At 38.3% G+C, this 13211-nt stretch overlaps 1 protein-coding gene across 3 annotated transcripts in view; it reads right to left on the reverse strand.

The window, feature by feature from the left end:
• gtf3c2 (general transcription factor IIIC, polypeptide 2, beta) overlaps positions 1 to 13211 on the reverse strand; it is a 52042-nt gene that overhangs the window by 11772 nt on the left and 27059 nt on the right. For all 3 annotated transcript variants that reach the window (XM_041249750.1, XM_041249751.1, XM_041249752.1), the window contains 3 exons: positions 11940 to 12069; positions 4391 to 4535; positions 2110 to 2271 (listed from right to left, as the gene is read on the reverse strand). In XM_041249750.1, the coding sequence (XP_041105684.1) occupies positions 2110 to 2271; positions 4391 to 4535; positions 11940 to 12069 (437 nt within the window). The remainder of the gene's footprint in view (positions 1 to 2109; positions 2272 to 4390; positions 4536 to 11939; positions 12070 to 13211) is intronic.

The following is a 13211-nucleotide window of genomic DNA, read 5'->3' on the forward strand; positions in this document are numbered from 1 at the left end:
CTCTGTGCTGTAGTTATCCTTCATACCCCATGCCCTGACGGTATGGGTGGTTCTCCACTGGCTATCCGTTGAGCCGAGCTAGAACCAAACCGTGAAACTCTGGCCTCACATCTGAACCAAGCAGGGCCAGTGACAGAGTTCACGACTTTTGTCATTACGTTGCATCAGTCAGTACTCTCGAGGAAGACAAAGAATGACATACAGCATCTAGGCCGAGTATCTTGCTGTCAGATCCGAATTACTGCACTCTTTGAGAAATACTTCCCTTGTTGCATTTCAGTAGTATGTAAAGAACAAAAAACAAAAGAAAAACACAACCATAACCTCTTGACCAGCCATTCTCAACTCAAACACAGTGCCTCTTAATGTCACATCATCTACATGTGACTCAAGTCATCAATTGAGTGTGATGTCAGTTGTATGGCTCGGTCTATACCAGGCTCCTCATAAGGTGCACCAGGGTCACATAGAGCCAGCTCAGTGTACAGCGGAAAACAGGTATCAGTTCCTACATGGATCCGTGAGAAACATCTGGTCACTAGTAAGGATGGACAGATTATATTTGTTTTTAAAAAAGGAGCTACCACCAAAATTAAGTACAAAAGGGAGGTTGACGCTGTAGAACAGCACAATTTTCAGGTGTAGTGACAAATTCTTCTGAAATGCTCAACATGTGAATAGTCTTCACTAACCCCATCAACCAATGCCCGAGTTAAGACAGTAGTCAGGATAATGCCTACCAGGAATATCAAAGAAGGCGATCAAGTTATTCTGAATCCACACCTGATTCCACTCGCAGGACCGATTACGGTTAAGAAATCGATGAACTGAACCAACCAGTTGTTATCATAGCACACCTGACAGATACATATAGGGGTGCCTGGGGCATTCCGTGGTATTGCCGCGTTGCAGAAGGGATATTCAGATACCATTTCTTAAGGCTAATTGCAATCACTTGTGCAACTAACATCACAAGGTAAATATAAACCTTTAATAATGTATTATAACCCCTACGATTGTAGGGGTTAACAAAGGCTAAACAAATATTGTGAGCACACTTGAGAAGCGAACACTGTGCTGAGCAGAGCTGCAAGGGGTGCTGTTATCAACAGGGATATTTTTTTCCTCAAAACAAGGAATTGATAAACTGGGTACACTTGACCTTGTGTATGTTCTATGTCTGAAACAACGTTGTAACTCACACCAATACACTGAGTGTTTAGATATTGTTAGGAAAAGAGAATGTAACCAGAGTTCACAAAGTAACGCTTCACACACAAGCAGTTAGGCAATATATATATAACAGGCACTGGAGAGTGTAAGTCAGAAAAAGCTACCTGAATCCTCTCCTGACGACAGGCCATCTCTGTTAGGCAACTGATTTCTGTTTATAACTAGGTGCCACAATTCTTGTATCCAACGATAAATGTTTACGCTATATGTGTGTAACTAATGAACACTGGAACCAATAGATGGAAACTTACTAACACAGCAATTGGTATTGTGTGAACTCATCTGCAAAGATCAGATGAGTTTCCCCACACCGTGGACTGTCTTGGTTGGGTGGATTCCCTTTCTGAATACGACGTAGCAGTTAATTGCACCCATTCAGGCTGGTGACTATGTAATATGAGGCCACTGGCATGTCGTTTTCAGGGCCTTGTGATGCACTGACGCATTCTCAACAAACAGACGGTCAGCAGATGATTGAAATTGTTATGCAATACTGTCCTTACTGGTACCCTTTCAAGCTGACAACAAATAGATGGCCTCTATGATCCATAAAGTAAAATGGTTTTATTTGACCTTATGAATCAAAATTAGTTAATTCTACAGGGCGATGCAAAACCTTTGGCCATAGCTGTACACATAAAAATGATAAAATACAGTTGCGTGCAAAATTTAGTGACTACCTTTAATATTTGGTCTCCATTACCTAGAAACCACAGCATAAAATTTGTAGTAAAGGGATTCCTACCCAATAAAGGTGCATACATTACAGCGACACAATTATAATATTAATACATAAATTAAGCAGACATATTATTTCATTTAATGTTTATTCAGATGGAACACTGCCAGAGAGAGGGGAGAAAAAAAGTGACTTACGCAACGTAGCAGTTTTCCTGTGCCACAGAGATTCCACACCAATGAAGCTGCCATGACACCTCTGTACTGAGGTAGCGTTTAATGACACTGACTGGCTCATAAGTCCTCCTGAGATCCCAGAACTTCAACTTCCTGTCCTCGCTGGCTGTGAGTATAAAATCACTGAAGCATTGAAAATTAAGAGGCAAAGTTAATTGAGTGGAAGTTCAGATCATTAAAATTAGTCAATCACTCAAGAACAAAGATTAATCTATTGTGGCAGTCACCCCTCTAACTTTTCGAAGACTATTAATGTCTCATATTTAAAATGTATTGAAATGAAAAGACTAAATCACACAGTCTAACTATATTACATTGATACAAGTTATTTTCAATCAGTCTTACAAGCATTCATATGAATGTCTATAGTATGTATGATGATCAAAGTTGGGGTATTGCACAGACAGAACAACATACAATGGAAAACAGTGGGATTTATGGAAAACGTACTCTGATTTTAACTGAAGATCAAAAAAAACCAAAACTATATCTTAGACTGTTTTTTATGAATATTTATTTAATGCGATATAACATTAAAATGTGTGATTGCTGTCTGATGCTGCCAGGTTCCAAATAAAGTGGGGGCTTTTGAAATTCAATCAGGTAACAGCTTTTACATGCAGGGCACAAGGAGAATATTGGATTTTTTTTAGATAAGTAAACATGTTTTTAGATTTATTGGCTCTTGGAAATCACCTTGTTTTTAAGGGCACATCAGGACCATTTTATTTTATCGTGTTACATGTTCCCATATGTTGCTACAACTGTTTACATAAGGTGTGTGTATTGTTTTATTATTATTTTTTTCATTTTGACCACTTTTTTAAACTTTTAGATTGCATTCCCTGCCTCAAGATGGCTTCCCATGTACCCGCATGGACCTCTCAGAACTATAACTGTTACTATAACCATTTCCCATCATCCTTCTGCTCACTGCTAAATCTACCTCAGTTATTTAAGTGAGTAGGAGGATGATGTGAAATGTAGTTCCGAGAGGTCCACGCGGGTACATTAGAAGCCATCTTGAGGCAGGGAATGCAATTTAAAAGTTTAAAAAAGTGGTCAAAATGAAAAAAAAAAAAAAAAAAAAAAAAAAAAAAAAAAAACACACACCTTATGTAAACAGTTGTAGCAACACATGGGAACATGTAACACGATAAAAAGGTCCTTGTGTCCCTTTAATCTATAGTAATTTAAGATATTGCAATTTTCCTGATCTGTTTCATAGGGGATACATAGCCTTTCTTAGCTGTTTTTCTTTTACTTCAGTAAAATGTGTAATGACTTTGTACCAGCTGCAGGCGTAAAAATATCAACGAAAATGACCATTTCTTGCATGCTGTTTAGACTAAGTACCCTGTTGTTTCTAATTTGACCTTGGTGATGTGCTTTACTATGAAGATACCCATTTTCCAGATTGAGGGGTGGGGACACAGCTCAAGAACTTCTAAATATAAATTTACCAATATTTTTGCTTCAGAATTTTTTTTTTTTATGGAAATGTGCTCACAATGATATGTAATGGAAATCTATTAAATCTGCAGGCACATTTATTAAGAGGACATTAAGAGGACATTTAAAAAAAAGTATGCTTTAACGACATTAACTGTCCTCTGCTTTGCTTAAGGCTACTACAAACCCCCTTTAAGGTTATTTATTTATTTATTTTTACTCTGTTTATACACTTTATAAAACACAAAAAAGCAACAGCTGAAGCCAATTGCAGCAGTTAGGAATAACCTTCAAACATATGGCAATATTTACTGAAAATCATCTACACTCTTGCTGACTTATGAAGAAAAAGTCTACTTTATTATTTACTTTTTCCACTAGCTGAAGACCCATCTGCTTACTTGTTTTTGATTCACTGCTTTGCTTATTTTTTATAAAAGTCTCTCTGTGGTTTCTCCCTCTGCCCCTCTGCAGCAAATCTGACAGAGAGTAGGTGAGAAACAATACTCTACTGCTTTCCATCCCACTGCTTGTGTCATTTTGTAAATGATGCTCTTTAATGTTGTCAGCTGCAATTTAAGTGAGAAGGCATGCTGGTTTCTTGGGATGTTTTCTGAAAGAACACAGCAAAATAGAAGTCTGCAACCTGGTAACCTGTTTTTTTTTTTATATGCAAAAATACAATGATCTTTTGCACTGATGAATTCCACGCAGAAGTTGTCCGATGTTGTGGATGAAAAACAGTGATGGCTAGATAACACACACACGGCTAAGCTTGAACTCTCATTACCTGCTGGCTTTGCACCAGGTGAGAACACGAACAGCATGGTCATGGGCTATGAAGCTGTGGTAGGGGTATAGAGTAACAGATCCATTGGTTTGGCAGACGCGCTGCAGCAGCGATTTGGTAGATAGGTTCCATAAGGCTACCGTACCTTATAATGAAGAAAAGAAAATGCTTTTACACACAAGATCACATAACAGAGGTTATATTATACAATGCATTCTTACTTGTTTTTGTGAAACATGATGCTTTTCTACATTTACACTTGGAACTGTGTTTAAAATGTCAGGTAATTCTGATGTGCGTAGACCAAAAGTGAAATCAATGGAGCAGTAACCCCTCATTTTGAAATAACAGAATACCTCAGTTTCCATTGATCAAAATGATCAAAGTTTTATAAAATGTTCTGCACCCACATATACCTGTGGTCTACTACTTCAATCCTTATAGGTATTATTTAATCTTTTTTTTTGTACTAATGATTTCATTGAGAATTTCATTATGGAAATAATGCATTATACTAAGCCTTCAGGAGTTGAAAATATAAAAATATCTGCAAGGATTGCATGTCTCTGGCACTTGGAGATCTCTGTGTGCATACCACCTACATATAAATGTTCCTCATTTTATAATTTTTTTCTGTTACTGGAGTAAGTTCTTACTGGGGCATGTTCATATAGTGCTGATATAATAATAATAATAATTATTATTAATAATACATATACTGCTCTGCATACTGTCACATAATCAGACCTTCCCAGAGCAAGATGTGCTAATGTTATCTGTATTAAAAAATAAATAAATCAATCAATAAATCAATAAATAAATTGGCACTATCAACATGCCCCCTGTAACAACCAGCCCCAGTGTCCACTAATAAAATAACTGAAAAATAAAAAAAGAATATAAACACAAACTCATATACTCAATCAACTAAATGTACAAAAGAAAGTTCTTGTTCTGTCCTTGTACTGTAGGTTTAGTGATTTCACGTAAAAGCCCAATCACCGTTATACTTATTTGTACTAACTTATTGTTAATTTGAAATTAGCCAACACAAATATATTTCCATTTGTGGAATTATTTATTTGTTGTAGTGTTTACTTCCTTGTTTATGAAATGATCGTGGATGATGTTGTTAGGAGCTGCACATGCATGACTACACCACCCGGTCTGCAGCGACACTGCGTGCGCTCACGGAGACAATTCTGTGCAGAATCTGACCAATTTAGCCAATGGGTGCATTCATGGAGATCATTTTTAAAAGATCATTGGCTAAATTGTTCAGATTCTGCACAGAATCTGCGCAGAATGATCTCTGTGAACGCACCCACTGGGTTGTCTAAGGCAGTGGTCCCCAAAGTGGGGGCCACGGAGAGTCAGTGGGGGGGTGGGGGCGGATAGAACAAATAAATACATAAACGACAGCTAATTAGTCCAAGTTCTTTCCTTTCAAATGAGCCGTGAACGATCAATCTAGGACTAGATCCGGAGAAATGGTGAGTGAAACTGCCGTGAACCGAAATGGCGGCTTCCATGTATGGGGCAACAAGTGTAAAAAACAGAAACGTGAAAAGAAAAAAAATAAAAAAATAAATAAAAATGCACAAATGTTTTAACAGATGTTTTTTCCCAGATTGAATGTAAATTGCTTATTTTTGTCTAGATTTAACCAAAAAAAAAATTCTGATTTAACTTAATACATACATTTTAACAAACACATTCCTAAAAGTTTTCAAATGTGTTAATTGTTTTGGGCATTGTAGTAGGGAGAGGATGCAGGGAAGTGGAGATATTGGCTCTCAGAGTGTAAGGACAGCTCTGCAGCACACAATGAAAATTAAACGCTTCAATGGGCGGGGCCTCATTTAGCTGGCAAATAAATACTTTTTGTGGTTAAATCTCCGAAACAAAACATTGTTAAAATAAAGTTCAAGTTCTAGCGTTTTAATTTGTGTCAGCAGGGGCACAACAAAATGCATACTAAGGAAGGGGGTGACATACAGTGTACACGACTGCTCCAGGGGATTTCAGGGCAAATAAATTTCTGTTGCACATTCTTCTTCTTTTTGAATCTAGTAGCAGGAGATTCAATTAAAGTGAAATTATGAAAATAGACCAAGGGCCCGATCTTCGCGCAATCCCATCGCTAAATTTGTGCCTCGCTAATAAATAGTGCTTTAGCACAAAATGAGACACAAAGCAGTTGCAAGACATTGGAATATAGCATTTTTTTGACTTTTTTTTTCGTCTGCGCATTCACTACCAATATAGCAGCTGCACACAACAGCCAAGCGAGAATGCAGACAGTCACCACTAGTAATGCAACAAGCTGCTATCATTGGTATCGCCCCAGTATGTACCGATATGACAGCAGACAAGACCACACAATATATTGTGCACACATACATACAGGCCATTCAAATACAGAATTGGCTCCATAGCTACACGCCAAGTTTTCAAATTAATGTACTGATAACGCCACCGTTTTATTAAATAGACAGTATTGTATCACAAGGAAATACTATATAGGTTTCTTTAAAGGCCAGCTGATCTGACATAGCTGTATGTTTATGAAGTAAAAAATGTTTTTTCTGAATTATTTTATTTATTTTTTTATATAAATCGTGCCATGACGAAGTTTAACTGTGGTAGCACACTCTCTGACTTGTAAATGTAACAAGGTTATTCAACTGCAAAGTAAACATCAATCAAGAATTTTTATATACACAATACACAGAAATGCGTTGTTATTCATTCTACTCACCCATTTGAACATCATGATTAAGCCCAGTTTGTCGCCGGAATGGATTTTTTTCGTTATACCATTTTTTGTAGGAATCATAATTAATTCTAAATATGCTCCTAACATGTTAATTGTAGCCTACTATGATTTCTCAATAAATGAACAGTCTCTGTACAATTAGTCTTTGATTGGTTGATTGTATCACTGGTCTGATTTTAGGAAAACGTTAACTGCAGCTGCCCACCCCTCATCCGTAATGCACAGCAACCTATGGAATAGAAATAAAGCAATGGGCCACAAGTTGGGTGTATGACGTATTTATACAATTAATTTACAAATGTGTGGCAACACACAGCAAAGATAACAGGCAGGACCCCCTTCCCCTCTTCATCCTTCTCTCAATCTGCATTTCCATACTTTGATGGTACACATTGGATGCCGATATGCCTGTGGAGCAGTGAAGAACATATATAATCTGTACTATTGTATGTTTGTACCATTGTACCCAAATCCAGAGTGGACTGTTACTCTGACACTATCTGAGCCAGCGGTGCGCAGTTATTGGAACTAGCGCATCGCAGTTACCGTGCAGATATTGGTATAATGAGACAAATTAGGGCTTTTGCCCAATTCAAATTTGATTGCGCTATGTGCATATTGAATATCCACCTAGAATACATTTGCATCTCATGTTTCTCTTTACCGATGCATTACCATATACTAATAGGACCGTATTAAAAGAACAGAAGGAAGGCAGTGTGCTGGACAGAGGTGAGTGCCACACTCGTCTGTTGGGCATGGGAATACGCTATAAACGTCACTATGATGTATATATGTTATGGAAACAAAAAAAGAGGCTTATTGCTTGTATGTTTTTGCTGCAAATCTTTACCAAGTCCATGGCAAGCTCAATCAGCATGGCTATCATACCATACTTCAGAGGCATGCCATTTCATCAGGATTACGGCTACTTGTGCAGTCCTTCATTCTTCAGCATGATAATGACCCAAAACACACCTCAAAGTTATGCAAGAACTATCTGGCGAAGAAGGAAAGTGAAGGACAACTCAATCTAATTACCTGGCCTGCCTAGTCTCCGGTGCTCAATCCCACAGAACTTGTATGGGGCGAACTGGACAGAAAAGTCAAAGCACAGCTACCCAGAAGTGCCCTACATTTCTGGAAATTGCTGCAGAAGAGCTGGGAAGACATGTCGGGTGATTTCCTGCTGAAACTTGTTAACCGAATGCCTCGTGTTTGTGAGGCTGTTAAGGCAAAGGGTGGCTATTTTGAGGAATCCAAGATTTAGAGCCAATTTTCAATTTTCTTGAACATTGCTTTGATACTCCTTATGTTTTGTTTTGTATATTGTAACATGTGTTTGCATTTTCAAGTATTTACAGAAACGTATACAACGTAAAACATTCTCAATTATGAAAAAAACCTAGTTTCCAGCAAGTGTACTCAAACTTTTGACTGGTACTGTGTGTGTGTGTGTGTGTGTGTATATATATATATATATATATATATATATATATATATATATATATATATATAGACAGACACACACAGTGTCTTGCAAAAGTATTCAGAGCCCTAACTAATTCTCTCATATTACTGAATTACAAATGGTACATTGAAATTTCGTTCTGTTCGATATTTTATTTTAAAACAGTCAAAATCAATTTTTGTAAGGTGACATTGGTTTTATGTTGGGAAATATTTTCAAGAAAAATAAAAAACTGAACTATCTTGCTTGCATAAGTATTCAATCCCCACACATTCATATTTGGTAGAGCCACCTTTCGCTGCAATAACAGCTTTAAGTCTTTTGGGGTAAGTATGTACCAGCTTTGCACACAGTGTCGGAGTGATTTTGGCCCATTCTTCTTGGCAGATTTTCTCCAGGTTGTTCAGGTTGGTTGGACGACGCTTGTGTACCGCAATTTCAAATAGTGCCACAGATTCTCAATGGGATTGAGATCAGGACTTTGACTGGGCCACTGTAGACATTCACCTTTTTCTTCTTGAGCCACTCCAATGTTTTGCCTTGCGCTTGGGATCATTGTCCTGCTGAAAGGTGAATTTCCTCCCAAGCTTCAGTTTTTTAGCCGACTGAAGCAGATTCTCTTGCAGTATTTTCCTGTATTTTGCTCCATCCATTCTTCCCTCAATTGTAACAAGATGCCCCGTTCCTGCTGATGAGAAGCATCCCCACAACATGATGCTGCCACCACCATACTTCACTGTAGGGAAGGTGTGTCTTGAGGCATGGGCAGTATTAGGTTTACGCTACACATAGCGCTTTGAGTTTTGGCCAAAAAGCTCTATCTTGGTCTCATCTGACCACAAAACCTTTTCCCACATTGCAGCTGGGTCACTCTCATGCTTTCTGGCAAACTCCAGACGTGCTTTCAGATGGTACTTTTTGAGTAATGGCTTCTCTCTTGCCACCCTCCCATACAGGCCAGTGTTATGCAGAGCTCTTGATATGGTTGACTGGTGCACCATTACTCCACTCCCAGCCACTGAACTCTGTAGCTCCTTCAAAATGATTGTTGGCCTCTCTGTGGCTTCTCTCACAAGTCTCCTTCTTGTTTGAACGCTGAGTTTTGAGGGACGGCCTTTTCTTGGCAGTGCCTGGGTGGTATGATGCAGCTTCCACTTCCTGATTATTGATCCAACTGTGCTCACTGGGATATCCAAACACTTGGATATTATTTTGTACCCTTTCCCTAATCTATACATTTGTATGACTTTATCTCTAACTTCTGTAGAATGCTCTTTGGTCTTCATTTTCCTTCAGATTCACAGCCTTACCAATGATCCTTCAACAGTGGAGTTTTAATCCAGAAAATGTGACAGCAACTTTAATGGTTCACAGGTGGAGGCCAATAGTAAGGTAATTGTGTCCTCGTTAGGGCAATTTCTTTCATCGGTGCAAACTGGGAGCTTCCACAGCACAGGGGTTGAATACTTATTCAAGCAAGATATTTCAGTTTTTTTATTTAAAAATATTTCCCAACATAAAACCAATGTCCCCTTACAATAATCGATTCTGAGTTTCAGTGTTTAAAAATAAAATATCAAACAGAATGAAATTTCAATGTATCATTTGTAATTTGGTAATATGAGAGAATTGGTCAGGGGTCTGAATACTTTTGCAAGGCACTGTGTATATATATGTGTGTGTGTGTGTGTGTGTGTGTGTATATATATATATAATAATTTTTGCAAAGGCTTTGTTGGGCACACAAGCCATCGTCTTATATATTATAGATTATAAAATGACAACTCGTGTGTCTAGAAAAAAAAAAACTGGTTTTCTCAATAAGGTGTCTAGAAGGGCTAGTATTCCGATAGTACCCTAATACTAAGTGGGTATTTGGTATCACGTTTTTGGAATACTGGTATCCAGAATACGGATGGTTTAATTCGGAATTCCCTGTTTACAACGCATGGAATAGCTATTCAAATTTCCCACTATTCTGAATACAACTGGAATCCTGCTAGAACAGGACAACTGGAACAGGTACCCGGATAGCAATATGGGTGCAGTCAATTGCACCTACCACACGCAGCAGGTGCGCGACCTCATAAAAACCCTGCATTATCTCCTCACTGTTTGCTCTGGTACTGGGGAATTTAATCTGCCCTCAGCACGTCGCAACAACGCGGTTATGAACCGGTCGAGGTGGCGGACATGTCTGACTGGGTGATCCCCACTGTATCACCTGCTACCTTCTGGAAGGTTCCGGTAGCCAGGATACACATACAGACAGACACTGCCAATTGCTCAGACAAGGCATGACTGTGCAGGTTTGTTCTAGCCAGGTCATCATGCAGCATATGCCATAGATGATACCTGGACATGATTTGCTCATTGCTGAGCTCCTCATATGTGTGCCGAGGCCGGTGCACCCTTTCAGCATATCTTCGCCTATGTTGGGGTTGCTGTTGATGGGTGTGCCTTGCGTCATTCACATCCACATGTCGATGGACATGCTGCATGCTACCCACATTTCCCATTGTTGCCTGGTTGTAGTCAGTGCTGGAATGGTAGTGTCCGCGGAGTTAACGCAGTCCTTTTACAATCCTTATTCTGTGTGTCACAAACCTGGTTTTGTGCTTGGCGCATACCTTCAAATATACCAGGATCACGGACATTGTCGGCTACTCCTCCCATATTGCGCGATGCATACATTTTATTTCTACACAGCGCAGAATGGATTGTGACGTGCAAAAGGACGTTTCGAATATGGCAACTTGGCACAACGGCCATTTGTGACGCGCATACCTCTCTGCGCGGTGCGCAAACCTTTCGAATATCGCACCCCAAGTCTCCAAAATTGGCTTATATAACGGAATCCAACACACTCATCTAAAACCAAACAAAAAAAGGATTTTGTTTATCTGTAACAATTACTGGAAGACAGAACCTCAACACTGGACTGCAGGTCTCCTGAATTAGAGTGTTCCCCTCCACCTCTCCCACAAACTTTAAATATCCAAACATGGGAGGACACAGTAAGATCAATGTATACAGTGGGATACAGTATACAGCAAAGAACTATATAGTCTACACTGCCTTTAGATACAGCAACAACAAAGTAATTTGAAGACGATTTGTGATGAATGTTAATTAACCTGTTCACAAAATTTGATAATTATAAATTAAAGATAATTACAAGGAAACAAGGGCACATGGTAAAACTGTTGGGATAAACACTATGATGCAGTTAGGATCCTTACAGCCCATAAGCATTACAGTAATGGATGGATAGATACAGCCATAAACAAAAAAGATACCATCATAGAAGCCAGCTGCCAGGAACTTGTGGTCTTCCATCGGCATCCAGTCCAGACAGAAGCATTGTCCACACTGGGAGTTAGTGTTGGCCTGTATCGATCCCGCCTCCAACACAACAGTGCATTGTACCTACAGATAGGAAGTGCAAAAATAACGACAAAGTGCTTCATGGTTTAAGTTCTAAAGTATAATGCCAATAGCAGCTTCAAATCGACCCCTTATTTAAGTTTCTCAAATGAGCAGATAAGTCTAAGTAGTAACTGCTTCTATCTATCGATCTATCGATATAAACAAAAACACACACACACACACAGACACAAGTATTTGGGCAGTTAAAAAAATAAATAAAAAGTGCTTTTTATAATTTCTAGTTGTTCTATTAGAGATAAAGAAGGAGATGTGATACCTTTTATTGTACTAACCTTAAAGGTCTCTTCTTCAGGTGAAAGTAGTAAAGAGCATCTCTCTTTCTTACTTTCACCTGAAGAAGAGACCTTTGGAGGACAAAAGCTTGTGATTATACTGTTTAGTTAGTCCAATAAAAGGTATGACATCTCCTTCTCTGTCTATCATCTGTGGACTAATACGGCTACCATTTAATCTATCAACGACTAATTGTTCTACTGAAAGATATATATTAGAGATTCAGCTTTATAATAAAACAACTAATACAGAACATTCATAAAATGAAAAATAACATGTAAAACTTCATCAACATATTCTGTATGAAACCAATTCGTTACTAATTATTGACAATTATCATGACTGAAAACCAGCACCTGATGATAATTATAGAATAATTACATAATCAATGCTGAAAAATAAATGGGAAATTAGGGATTAAAAAAAGCAACACAAATGAAACTAAAGTGATACAACTAAACAAAAAAGGAGAAACTACCAGAAAAATAGCAGAAAGACTCGGTTTACTGAAAAGCACTGTGTGGGCTATTACTGACAAACACAGGAGAACAGGAACTACTGCAACTAGCTCCAGGTGTGGAAGAGCAAGAAAGATTTCTGCAAAATCTGGAAGAAGAATCGTTCAAGCAGCCTGGATTACTGCAAAAGATCTGATGAACAAGCAAACAATTCAACAATACCTTAACAAGATGAATGTCCATGGGTGAAAACCAAGATGCAAACCTTTGTTAAAAACAATAAACAAAAGAAAGCAATTGGAGTCCGAAATACAACTTTTTTTTTTTTTTTTACCAAGAAAGCAACACTGTTTGGAGGAAGAGAGGAGAAGAATTTAAAGTAAGGATCTT

Source organism: Polyodon spathula, chromosome 5 (genome assembly GCF_017654505.1).
Source record: "Polyodon spathula isolate WHYD16114869_AA chromosome 5, ASM1765450v1, whole genome shotgun sequence".
Taxonomy (NCBI): Eukaryota; Metazoa; Chordata; class Actinopteri; order Acipenseriformes; family Polyodontidae; genus Polyodon; species Polyodon spathula.